The 13,450-nt window shown below is 43.3% G+C and overlaps 1 protein-coding gene across 1 annotated transcript in view; it reads right to left on the minus strand.

Moving 5' to 3' along the window:
• The window catches only part of CLCN1 (chloride voltage-gated channel 1), a 36,453-nt gene that overhangs the window by 22,262 nt on the left and 741 nt on the right, over window positions 1-13,450 (minus strand). The window contains exons 2-7 of the mRNA XM_053970662.1: window positions 7,555-7,708; window positions 6,905-7,036; window positions 5,309-5,437; window positions 5,072-5,205; window positions 3,935-4,012; window positions 351-429 (exon numbers count right to left, since the gene is read on the minus strand). Coding sequence (XP_053826637.1) covers window positions 351-429; window positions 3,935-4,012; window positions 5,072-5,205; window positions 5,309-5,437; window positions 6,905-7,036; window positions 7,555-7,708 — 706 coding nt within the window. The remainder of the gene's footprint in view (window positions 1-350; window positions 430-3,934; window positions 4,013-5,071; window positions 5,206-5,308; window positions 5,438-6,904; window positions 7,037-7,554; window positions 7,709-13,450) is intronic.

Here is a 13,450-nt window from a genome sequence, read left to right on the forward strand (position 1 = left end):
CTTAATATTAGTGAAGTTTAATCTATTTACTTTTTTATATTAAAAAAATAGGAATTCTGGCATTTCCTTCCCACACTCAGCAGATCACCTTGTGCAGCCCCTGGGGTATGCACACCCCAATTTGGAGACCACTGCTCTAGAGAGCCTTTTTCCTCTTGTCTCCAGAAAGTGGACAACGTGTGGAAGAGACTGTCAGAGATGCTGGGGAGGTTGAAAATGCTAAAGGTAAGTGTCTCTGTCCAAAGTAAACGTCAATCAAAAATGTGGTGCAGGAGAGGGGGAGAGGAGAAGAGGACTAGGCAGGAGAGGATTTAGGTACCTGAGGAAAAGGAAACAGAACAGCCACTTGCCTCCAAGTGGTGTCCCAAAGCAGCAGCCAACACCCACAGCACACCCCACAGTCAGGACATCCGTGTAATAATAGGGCTGCTACTGGTGAAAGAGACAAAGAGAGACAGACAAACAGAAGAAAGAAGGAAAGAAAACAGAGAGTGAGTAACAAAATTGGCAGGTATGACTGCATGATGTCACCCAGTCTCTGTTGCCAGAGTTATAGCTATGTTTATCTTACTTCTCCCTTCTGGATGGCTTCAAAATATTGAAAAGGCAAGACCTGGCACAGGACAGGCATATACCTGGAATCACACATTCAAGAAACATGAAGAAGGCAGCACCTCATTTTCCTTTGAAACATACACATTTCTGTCACTGTGGAAGAAATATCTCATGGAAAATTCTCCAGAGGGTGGAAGGAGCATAAGTAGGTTTTGCTCCATCTCTTTTACTTTGGCAGGGAATCTCAGGATGCACATGTGCCACAGAATGCCTCAAAAAACCTACCCTGTGACACAGTGTGCACAAGGCACACACATGTCCAGAGCAGAGTGTGGACTTATGCTGAAGGTTCTTCCACACTGGGTAGGTGAGTGGGTGACAGATCACCCAGAAAAGCATTGTGCTGTCCTGGTGAAAATGGTCATAATAATAAAAAAAGTAATTGGAAGGTATAAAAGGAAGAGTCTTTCTAAGAGCCTGGGTACCATTTGCTTGTCAAGGGCTAAACTGGCTTTTCAAATCCATCCTCCTTAATACACAGGGTGGTATTTACCTGCAACAACACCAAGAAGTTACACACCAGGGCAATATGAAGTCAAACTGCAAGCTATATCCTGGACCAAGGTCCACTGAAGATTACGTGACTCCCAGGTAATAGAAATCACATTTCACAATTTGGTGTAAATCCAAAAGAGGAACTAGGGCTACAGAAACTCTGATAACTGTCTGTTTGCTCCCATACTACAACGGTATCACAGACTCACAGCAAGTTTTAGTCCTGTGTTTCTGAATGCTGCTCTAGCTCTCTGTTCAGAACTGGGCTAACTGCAAGGTTAGATCTAGGGTAATAGGATCAGGGTGCTCAGGATCATGCTGCTAAGGCAGCCCTGAACACCTTCAAGGGCAGCGATTCCCCAGCATCTCTTGACACCTGTGCCACCCTGAACCACTTTTGGGACAAGGGGAGAAATTCTTTTCATGTATAGATAGAATTTCCCTTGTTGCAAGTTGTGCCTGCTGTCTCTTCGTCCTTTCACTGTTGTCTGAGAAGACTTTAGCTATTTTGTCTGACATCTCCTTTATCTACCGAAGGCAGCAGTTAGATCAGTCCCTGTTTAGCCTTCTGTTTTCTTCTCTAGCATCTCCCAGTCATCTATGTATGATGCATCCTGGAGTCTCTGAGATTATGTTAATTCCAGGTACAAAGAAAGAAACAGGAAGTATAGACTTCCACAGAGATTTTTTTTTTTAATTGGGTTGTTTTTCTTTCTTTTTTGTTTTTTTTTTTTTTTTTACTATTAAGGCCATTAATACCCTTCTCCTGTATACTTCCAATGGTTCCACCTGACTGTGGTCTGATCCTTGGTTCTGAAACTGCTTTCTCTCAAGGCTTTTGGCAGACTGACAAATTTTGCCTTGAAGCCTCAGGCTTCAGCTCAGGCTGTCTACATCTTGCTAGACTGCCCACATATGCACAGTTCTCAGCCTCTCTCTTGCTTAGCCTGATTTTCTTTCTGGCATCTTTTCTCAAGTTATCAACTGAAGAACCTCTAATCTGTAGCTGACAAACTATGTTCCTTCCTTGATATTTTTTTTTTTTTCTTAAATAGCGAACCAGAATAAAGATCAGTATTACTGCTGATGCAAGACCATGTTGCATTTGTCAGCTAACTCATCCATTTCAAGACTAACAGGAAAGTAGTGCATGGAAGAACTAAAGCCATCTTAGAAAAAAAACGATAGCATTTAAAAACTCCTTACACTTCTGGGCACAATAACCATGCAAAGAGATTTAGGGCAGCACATGGGGAGAGGGGGAAGTGAAATGAAAAACCAATTATTTCTTAATATGTTTCCACTGCTTTAGAAAGAAGTTATCATGTGCCTCTGTTTAAAGAAATTCAGTGAATCAGAAGAGTAGTACAAATGCATGAGGGAAACATAAATTTCCAAATTTCTCCTCCAAGTGGGATCATGGAAAGTTGGGAAGGGACCCCTGGAGTTGTCTCCCTGCTCAAAGAGCTGTTAGTTCTGTTAATTCGAAGGCTAGGTCAGGTTCTTGTCCAGGTGAGTCTTGCACATTTCCAAGGGTGAAATTTCCTTGGACACTCTGAACACCTATGCCAGTGCTGGACCACCTTTGGGAGAGAAGAACATAATTTCCTTTAACAGAGTCAAAATTTCCCTCGTTGCAAGTTGTGCCTGTTGCCTCTTGCAAGGTTGTTTTTTTTTTTACTTCTGTTCTCTACTTGATCCTTATTGACTTTCTGGATAGCCCTTGGTACTCTTCAGGTGTAACAGCGTTCATGGCTGGCAGAGGCTGAACAAGCTGTGTCATTAGAAATCAGCACTTAAATAGGTGTCACTTTTCCTGTAACCTTCCCTTCCTTTCACTGCCACCAGTTACACGTGAAAAGAAAGAACTCGTGTTGCTGAAGTGGAGAGGTATCTGGGGAGAACCTTTCATGAGAGCAGGACGTCTCACAGCAAGAGGTCAAAGGAACTGTACATTAAATGTCACATATAGGAAGACACTTGCCTCCAAGAGGAGCCTTGAAGCAACATCCGACTCCAACTGCGCAAGCCGGCACCAGGAGGTCGAGCTGCCTATGCACATTCTGGAACAGGGAGTGCAGCCAGAGACGGGCATGCTGGGGTTAGAGGGAGCAAAGCCACGGGGTTAGGACCCAGAACAATGAAAATAAGCAACAGCCAGTAGCACAGTCAGCCATGGCTATTACAAATAGCAGGCTTTACACACTTTAGTGCAGTCTTTAGTACTGTCAGCTGGTCTCCAGCAGTGACATCTGCTCCTTGTGCACAGACAGGATCTACTGAAGGAGAACAGCGCCTCCAGTTGTATTACACAGTCACTTTCTGCTAAGATCCTGCACATAAAGGAGTTCCTACATTTATCTATATGTGCAGTTAATAGATTTTTCTATACAACCAGTCAATATGGTGATCAGCCTGCAGAGGCTGTTCGGCAATAGCGAAAGCATACAGACAGCGTCAGTGTCTATAATTAGCAATGCTGTATAAATTTGGCTTAAAGACAAATTGATCTTTGTCTGCAGCTACTTTTTTATACAGTCAATGATCACAGTGCAAAGGCATCAATCACAAGATTTAAAGCTTGTCAAACTTGTCAAACAGTCTCTGTGTAATTTCTGGGCAACATTGGTGGTCCTGGACAGTTATTTGGACTGTATGCCTGGCCTTGCACTACTTTTGTTCAGCCTGTGTTTTACTGCTCTATAGCAGTACAGTAAACACCAATCTATGTGTTTCCTCTGTGTTCCATGGCCTACCCATACTATCCTGGATGTCTCAGGAGCTCAGCCTGTGGAAGAACAGTGTGCAGAGATATGTGCCTTACCTCATACACCCCACAGAAGATTGACATGAACTTGCTGAGTACCACAGCACAGATACTGGCAATATGCACAAAAGGACCCTGTAAGAGAAGAGGAGAAAATCAGAGAGGGTTGCCCTCTGGTTACTGACAACCATACTGCAGGCCTCATAACTTCTCTGCCATCTCAGCCAGTAATGGAACAATCAAGGTTGGAAATGTCCTCTAAGATCATTGAATCAAACCTTTAATGCAACATCACTGTATTCACCACTAAACCATGTCCCCAACTGCCACAGCCATACACCTTTTGAACTCTTCCAGGGATATTGATTCCATCACTTGCCTTTTCAATGCCTGACCACCATCTCATTGAAGAAATTTTTCCTAATATCCAATCTAAACCTTGCCTGGGGCAACTTGAAGCCATTTCCTCTTGTCTTGTCACTGGTAACCTGGGAGAATTGACTGGTTTCCATCTGGCTACAACCTCCTGTCAGGGAGTTATAGAGAGTGAGAAGGTCTCCCGTGAGGCTCCTTTCCTCCAGATTAAGCAGCCCCATGTCCCTCAGCCACTCCTCATAAGATTTGTGCTTTAGACCCTCCAATCTTCCTCAGTTCTCCTATCTCCATTTAATTTTTTTCCCTCTCAAAGACTACCTGACTAGAGTTTGGTATTTCCTGTATCATGTCTTTGAAAGTTGTCGCCCTGATTTTTTAAGATTTTTTAAAACCTTCTAAGTTTACATTCTTGTAGAAAACTTTCTCACACAACTTTCTGTAACTAACCTGTTGTTTTACATTCCTTCAAAGAAACAGAAAAATTTGATGTACTACCAGTTTGTCCAGTGTCGTTGGAGAGGTAACACGTTCACCCTCCAATCCACTAGCACCTTTCGTGAACTAAAAATTATTAGAATCAAAAGAAATAAATTAGTCTCTTCATCGTGACCATAGCTGTAGTACATCATTTTTCCTTGTGTCCTCAAGTGACAGAAAGTGGAAGGAAAATGGCCAGTGAAAGATAGGTGCTGCTGGAAAGAGCAGAGCTTTGAGAAGAGGAATGGTGGTGAAAGAAAACATTTATAGAGTCTTCTTCTACAGACAACTCCCACCTTCCAGACTCTGGTCACTACTGCACACAGAATCAGCAATATTTACCTCTTTCCCCACAGGCATGCCACTTCCAAGCCCAGCTGTGAGGGCCACAACTTTGGCCACAAAAGCTTTGAGAGTGAGATACTCCTTGAGGACCACTCCCCTCATAATGGTCTTGAGCTCTGGGATCCCAGACCCTGAAAACAACAGCAGAGCTGGGGATGAACAAAACCCGTGGGTGAACAGAACAAGAAAAACGAGACAGACAGAAACAGATCTTGCCCTGCCTTCTGCCCTCACCAACAGCCTGTGGAGAGACGAAGTGGCAGAAACTGGCCGCAAACAGAATGAGGCTGAGTGGGACCGCGACCCACACGGCGTACTGCAGAGGGACATTGGGGTGCAGCGCTCCGTATATCCACTTGTAGGCTGCAACACACAAACAGAGAACCCGTCAGTAACCACAGCTGCTCCAAACAGGCTGGTAGACACCAGACAATCACACGCTTGCTAAACATGCCCATGCTAAATCTCCTTCAGGAATGGTACCCTCATGCTCCTTTTCTAAGAGAAGCCTTGTATTCAGTATGAGCTCCCCAATAAAGCAGGCATTCTTCAGGGATGGATAGAAGACACTATTCATGCTTGTGCACAAGTGTGGCATAAAAAGAGGTGTGTTACATGCAGCTGTGAGAACAAATCACTCTGCAGTGTCTTCATTTGGCAGTCTGAGGGTCTTGCGTGGGTTCTGAAGGACAATAAAGTGGTCCACCAATCATTCCGTCATAAAAAAACTAGTTTAAAAGCTCTGATTGTGATTTCCCTTCTAGAGCAGCAGAATGGAAGCTGTGCCAGCAGCTATTAGAATAGCAGCGGCACCATTGCTCAGCCAGGTACAACATGAGCTGCTGAGAATCCAAACTGAGCTGCAGCTCCTCTGCGACTGCATCTTCTCTGCCTGAGCTGGCTCCCCACACAGCCCCAAGTAGAGGCTAAGACTTGGCAGTGGAAAAGGAAAAAGAACCCCAAAGGACTCAGCTTCAGGGAGTATAAAGGACAGGAACCCTCGAGTAGATTATACCAGTCACCTGGTAGATGGGGAAGATCTGGAGGGAGGAACACTGGGATGTTGGGAGCTTTGAGGAATTGCAGCAGCCAAGAGGAAAAGGTTGGTGTAAGTGTGTGCCAGTCAGGACTGGGATATGAGGGTAAGGACAAAGGAACAGTGCAGTTAACAGGATGTGGCAGTGGGTGGGGTGTGTGTATGTGCACACTGAGATAGAGGCTGAAAGATCTTGTGATTTTTGTAGCTGGCAAAGGGAGACAGAGCACAGGAAAAATGCAGATAAAGGATATAAGACAGGGAATAGGAGATATTTGTGAAAAGGGCAAAAAGAGAGGACACTATATGCCCAGATGGCAGAAGAATTCAGGGCACTGTATAAGTAAAAACTGGAAAAAACAAAAACGAGGTAAAAAGCAGAATCAGTGCCAGGAGGGCATCTAAGAGCCCCTTCTCCCCATCGCCCATGTTCTTAATATTCTTGGGGAGAAAGGGAAGCTGTGTAACAGGAAAGGCCACAATAACATTTCCCTGTGCTCCTGCATATTCAAGGGAGCTGAAAGAAAAGGGATTAAAAATAATTGTTTGTCTCTGACTCATCATACACATATCCCTTGTTTCTGCCCACTGACTTCCAAAATTTCCCCTGCCATCCCTTTAAAGAACCTCTCCCTAGCCAACCTTTACTACACTGCCAGAACTTCAAACTTCCCAAGCAGCAAGGGTTGAGGATGGGACAATGATGTTAAAGGAGCAGCAACACTGGTCACTGGGCTTTGTAAAGCATTCACATCATTTACTGGCTGCTTTTGCAACACCTGAATGGGACCCACCCTGTACGGTCTTTGCACTGGCATAATCCACTCCCCAGCTCACCAACGCCATGACCAGACCCAACAGAACCAAGAAAATCCAGTCCTCTCCAAGCTTCTTGGTAACATATTTCTGGATGCGTTTAGCACAGTCTGTGGAGGGAAGAGTGTACCAGAAAAACAGAGTGAACATAGATGAAGCTGTGTCTGTCTCTCCTGTGCTGAGAGCTGACAAAAACCAGCATTTATTTGGAGGCATCATGGGCTTAATGTTGAAGGACTGATACCCATCCCTTTCTCACACAGCTCTGTAACATCTTATGCAGTTTAAAAAACATTTAAAAAGGGAGGGGGGTGTACAGGGCACACAGGGTGGAATTTAACATCTTGTACACTAACAGCAAAAGTCTGATACAAGGAGGTCCTTTTCCTCCCATTACAGAGCTCTGTTGTGGAAAAAAAAAATATTTACTTGGGATTGTTTTTTTATTCCAAACAACTTTTCTCTTTCGAGGATGAAAGCTCATATAGAAAAGATTTTTCAACCCAATGAGATTAAATTCTTTTTCCTTCCCTCTCTGCTTCTCCCCAGTCACAATTGCTTAAATCCCATCTCTCTTGCTGGCCTACCCAATAATAGGTAATAGGGAATGAAACATGAATTTCCCTACCTTGACATTTGGAATAGTGCTCTTCTTTGATCTGTACTTGACTGTCGCGTTTCAGGGGTTGTCCATTGTTCCTTTGGGCCTGTTTCTTCAGTAGTTTTGCTGCTTCCTTGTCTGAAATGTTATCTGTTATCCGGTCTGTGTATCGGCCATAAAGCTAGAGGAGCACAAAACAAGAGGGATCACAAGGAAAAGGTAAGGCAAATGTTCCTTCACAAATAGCATTAAGGATGACACGGCAGATCTACCAACAGTCTGAGGTACAGACCCAAATGTACCAAGCAGGGAGATGGAGACACACAAACTCTCAGACAGATGCAGCTCATTTATTTTTTCTTCTTTTTCTTTCTAGTTTCTTCTTCCCAATCTCTCCAAAACCTTTTCACCTCCTTTTTGGGAGTACAAGATATGATCACAGAATATTTGTTATTTTCTAATGTCCTGGGGGAAAAAAATGGCTGAGAGATTGAACATTAAGAGACAGCATTTGAGCATTAAGAGACAGCTTTCTGGAGGTACAAAAGAAGGTCAAAGTAGTTCACACGAGGCCGCCATCCTCAGGGCTGTCTTATAGATTTCAGCAGCACTGTAAAACATCTCTAAAGGTTTTGAGAGGCATTACACTCTCAAACAGGCTGCAGGAATGTCCTGCATCTGTTCCTCCTGCTGCCAAGGAATGCTTAACAGGGCACACAGCCACTGATGGTGCTGGTGGAGGAAAAGAAGCAGCATCATCTCAAAAATATCACAGGCTGCTGCACACTTCAAACCATTATTTACCCAAATCAGCATTTTAAGTCCTCCTGTATCTCCAATTCCTCTGAAATTCCTAATTGCTTAATCTAGTCTTTTTCTTCAGATACTAGACTTGAAAAGCAGCTGGCTATGTGCAATTCACAATCAGCTGCATGTGCTTACCAAGGACATTTCCTACAGTAAACTGGGCAGTTGTGCTGTCTCGTCAACATCTTAAGGGAGTTTGAAGAACCCTGACTTTGTGCCCTGTGTTTGTTTACCAGATTCCCTGAAGAGCAGCTATCCCATCTCACTCTTTCAGAGTATAGGTGGGGAGGGTGTGCATTTGAGAAGCAGAGAATAAGCCTCTTCTCCTAACATGTCCTTCAGTGAACTAGTTTTGGCTTTACTTCAGACCAGGTTACCACCTGATGCATTTCCCACCTGTGACAAGATGACCCTTTGCTCCCTTCCGGCACATCTGCTTCTCTGAGATTTTCTGAGTGGCAGAAGGAGAATGAGCCATGTTTTGATCAGCAAAATCAAACACTTAAGCTGGAGAATGAGAGGACATATGACAGAGATAAAGCACTACCACACACTTAGGAGACATTTCTATTTGACAGTTCCTGCCTCCCCCTTCCAAGGTAACAAGAGAGATGTTCCTGTTCCCTTGAGATAAAATAGATACAGAGACTCACAGAAAGATTTACACTGGAAGGCACCTCTGGAGGTTTCTAGTCCAAGCTTCTGCCCACAGCCTGCAAACTCCAAAGCCAGGTAAAACAGATTAAGCTGCTCAGGACCTTATGCAAGCAACTCCTAAATATCTACAGGAGTAGAAATTACCCAGTTTCTCTGAGCACCTGTTTCAGCGCTCCACCAACTAGTATCTCAACATAATAAATATGACTGAAGGTCCTAAGTATTTTATTTACTTGCACAAATTCCTCAAGAGACACTTGAACCATGTGCCATAGCTCCCTTTGAAAATCCTAGTGGATTCTTTTTCTTCACAAAACCCCTATCTATGCTTTTTAAAATCATCCTGTTCTAAAGATGGCTCACCTGCTGCCTCTTAAATGGATTGATCCTGTTTGAACAGCTGAAATTATTCTTCCATTCATCACTATATTGGAAGCCACACAAATTTAATGCAATTATTAACCACATGATTACCAACACATTCTAAGTAAATTAAGTAGACTCTTTGCAGGGAATAATGGCCATGCTCTGACCCCCTTAGAACAGACAGCACAGTGAAACATCAGGCTGAAGAATTTCATCTACAGGGTAATTTCCACATACATAATGCAGTCCTACCTAGCAAACTGCTCTTTTTTTTTTTTTTTTTCTGTGTCTTTTTGACAGAAATGCCAAATACTAGCAGATTTTAGACAAATCCGTCTTCACATCACCTCAGCCAGTGTTTCATTGCTGTTAAGTGGTCATGAGAAATGGGTTTATGTCAAATACAACTTAAACCCATGTCAAGTATGAGATTCAAATTAGAATCTTCCATCTGCCAGACAGAACAGCGTGACAGTATAATAGTATGAATGCTGAAAGTCCTCATATGGTATCCAAGTTCCCTGCTTCTGCCTGGCTGTAAAATGGTGCAGTCAGGGTATGGGAAAAAAAGGAGTTAGTCCACAGACATAAAAAAGAAGTTGCTGTCCTGGCAAACCAGGTAGTCTCGATGCATTTAAAGAATGCTTCACACATGTGCTTTGCTTCTCCAGGATTCTGGAAGTATCTAAAATGGTAGAAGATTGCAGGACAGAGAAAGAATCCAGAAATCAGAGGATGACCTTAGAGCAAAATTGGGTTAGGCAAGAAATATCCACTCCACTAGAAGATGTAAAACTGAAAATATAACACAGTACAACTCTGACTGTTCCTTCTTCTGTTGCTCCCTCTCTAACACAAGGAACACAGGGTTTCTGAGCACCAGAAAAAAATGAAGACTATTTTATAAGTTCTCAATTACCACCTAAGGGTTGAACCAGAAAAGATACTATGATGCCTACTTGGCTAAATGCTGAGGGAGACCATCAAAATGGCGCAAAACCAACTGAAGATATCAATACCACTCAGAATAGATGGGAGGAACATACATTCCCCCCCCCCCCAAAAAAAACCCCAACCAAACAAAAACAAACAAACAAAACAAAACAACCTCAAAAAACAAACCACAACCAAACCATCCAGGGAGAAAGCACAATCAGGCAAAATTTATTTTCAGAGATGAAGCATTTATCTATGCAAATGATCTTTTATCTTTCCAAAAACTGGGGCAATTTCTTTGTTTGAGTTACAGAGGAAGAGCAACACAGAATCTCAGGGGAAAAAATACATCACAGTCTCAAGACTTTTCTGGGAGCTATTTTCTAAGGGGTCAGCACGTGTATAAAACTGCCCTCCTCCCACAGTCCAAAGCCCAAGCTATTTTCCATGCCATTCAGACTGAACAACACATTCCCCACAGAGTACTCCAGTCCTGAAATCCCTTTCCCCAGCTCTGCCAGTGCATTCTGTTTATGATCTGCTGCTCCCAGCCGTTGAGGCAGCCTTAGCCTGTACTTCCTTGCCCTCTCACTCCTGCCTTGTAGCCATCCTGCTATTCCTAAAATTATCTTCCTTAGGTGATTTTTTTTTTCCTCATGCATCACCAAGGAGAAGCCATATCTGACCTCAAAGGTGAAATCTCCCTAAATACTCAACATACATGAATTTAAATGTCACTAAAACATCTCAGTCAACTGCTTAGACATAGAGCCAACAAGGCACATGTAAGGGACAGGGGACAGCAACAAAATAATAGTTGTTCCTGAAGAAAAGGTGGCAAAGGGGAAATCTAACAGCAGTGCCACTACCTAAAGGGAGAGAGGGGTTGGAAGGAAACATCAAAGCAAGATATCTCAGAGGGGCACAGAGATAGACGAAAGGGAAAAGCACAATTTGCAAGAAAGGAAAGTCCCTGCAAAGGAACACATGTCCCCATCCAGCCCCACTTGAGAGTAAGTCAGCACAGGAGCAGGTGCCCAGCGGGGCTGGGGAATCTTCAGTGTTGCAGATGTTCAGAACGTGCCTGGAAAAGGCTCTGGACAACGTGACCTACCTTTGGAGTCAGCCCTGCTGTGAATAGGGGCTTGGGCTGGAGAGCTCCAGAGGCCCTCCCACCTACCTCTCTCTGTGAGCCTGTTTTTCTGTATTACTGCATTGCCTGATTTCTTATTGCACATCCCTCCCACTACACCCATCTGTGTATTCCTGAGTGAGCTCCCTGCCAGGAACACCCTTTCCATGGTCACAAATAGCACAGCTTTTAAATACTTCACCAGCTGTAACTGCTTTCTCATGCAGTAATAAAACAATACAAAATCCTACCGTGTAGGATAATGCATATTTTTAACAAGGTATATTACATCATCTGTTATATATCTACTATCTGTTAGATTAATTTTCAAAAATATATGTATATTGTTATTATTATTATTATCCTACTATTATTATGTTATTATCTAATGTCCACTGTATGTTTTTTGACTAAAAATTATCTGAAGGTCCAAGGCCAAAGACCAAGATTTCACTATTTTGGAGCCTGTGTAAACCAAACCAAATCACACGTACAACAGAAGGCAACAGCTAGCAGAAAAAGAGCGCAACAAAATAAAAATCTCTGTCAAATGTTTTTTCATATGACAGTGGGGAAAGAAATCTTAATGATTATTCTGTGTGGAAATGGATGAAAACATGTGCAAGGGGTTGTTTTTCATGCTAATTACATGATAATGTGTGCATGTTTGTGCAAAGTACACATGCATATTTATAATTTATTTGTATGTGCATGAATGACCAGGAAGATATACACATCCACAGCAAACCTGGCTTAGCCAGAATATGCTTGCATGCAAAGTTCCATGATAAATGTACATGCACACATGCATGTGCATGACACCTTATATAAAATATTTCTAGGACATATTTTTGGGAATGGGAATGGGTTTGATGGCCTTCTTGTTTGTACATGAGATCATCTATCTACATGCACTGACCATCACGCCTCTGGAACTGAGCACAGAGACACTCTGGTGTGAGGGAGCAAGAGCACAGAGCTGGTGGTGTTGCCTCACTGTGTCATCTGTGCCTACTGGACAGTGGGTTTAGGTGTGTGGGACTGGCATATCTGCTGGATATGTGTGAACTGGGATGCTTCTGTGCATGGATGTACTTTACTGGAGAAAGGGTTTGCATCTTGCAGCTCCCCACACCCCAGCTCACTCCTGGTTCATGGCACACACACAAAGGTGAATTTCCTTCACCCACCTCAACTCTCCAGCTGAATTTGCACCCCACAGGGCAGGTGTGACCCCAGTGGAGCTCAGCCTCAGGTGGGCACACACACCTCTCCATCCCATCCCCTTAGTGTGACTGCTCAGCAAAGAGGGTGCTCGCCCTCTTAACATGGCTACTGCAGCCAAAGCACTGTCTTGTGTTGGTGTAAATAAAGCCTAAATTGCTCCAGTCAGACCTCTGTCCATCTGGGCTGCTGCTTCAAATAAGCCAGTGGGGTGGTTTCGGAAGACTTTAGTGGAGGAGACATGCAAACTCTCAGATATTGTCAGATATTGTAGGCAGTTTCAGAAGAGAAATTCCTGAATGTGGCCATGGAACTGATTCTCTGATCTTTGGCAATGTAACACATAACTATCCTCACTGGGATGCCTATCTGCTGGAAGAGATTTTCTTGGTGGCAAATATGCCTCTTTTCCTTTCACTAAATCACTTAAGTCTTTAGGAGACAATGCAATCTCCTTCATTCCCCAATCATTCACCATCCATGTAGGAGGATTTGTATTCATTTAAGGAGAAACATCCACTTTATGAATTTCACATTCACACACTCTCTTCCTCATAATTTGACTGGATCCTTCATTGCACCAAAGCTCTCTCAGATCAGCTTAATCAGAACATAGTGGTAGGAAATAAGATACCAGGACTCTGCTGTAAATCCTCCCCTTTGCAGGAGGCTGTCCCAAAAGAAGAGGTAAGGGAGATACAGAGCATAATGAACAAAAAGCCATAACCAGTACATCTATGCTCCAGACATTTTTCTGAACCAGTGCTTTTATGAACCACAGCAAGAGTCAGGTCAAGCTTA

Source organism: Vidua macroura, chromosome 2 (genome assembly GCF_024509145.1).
Source record: "Vidua macroura isolate BioBank_ID:100142 chromosome 2, ASM2450914v1, whole genome shotgun sequence".
Taxonomy (NCBI): Eukaryota; Metazoa; Chordata; class Aves; order Passeriformes; family Viduidae; genus Vidua; species Vidua macroura.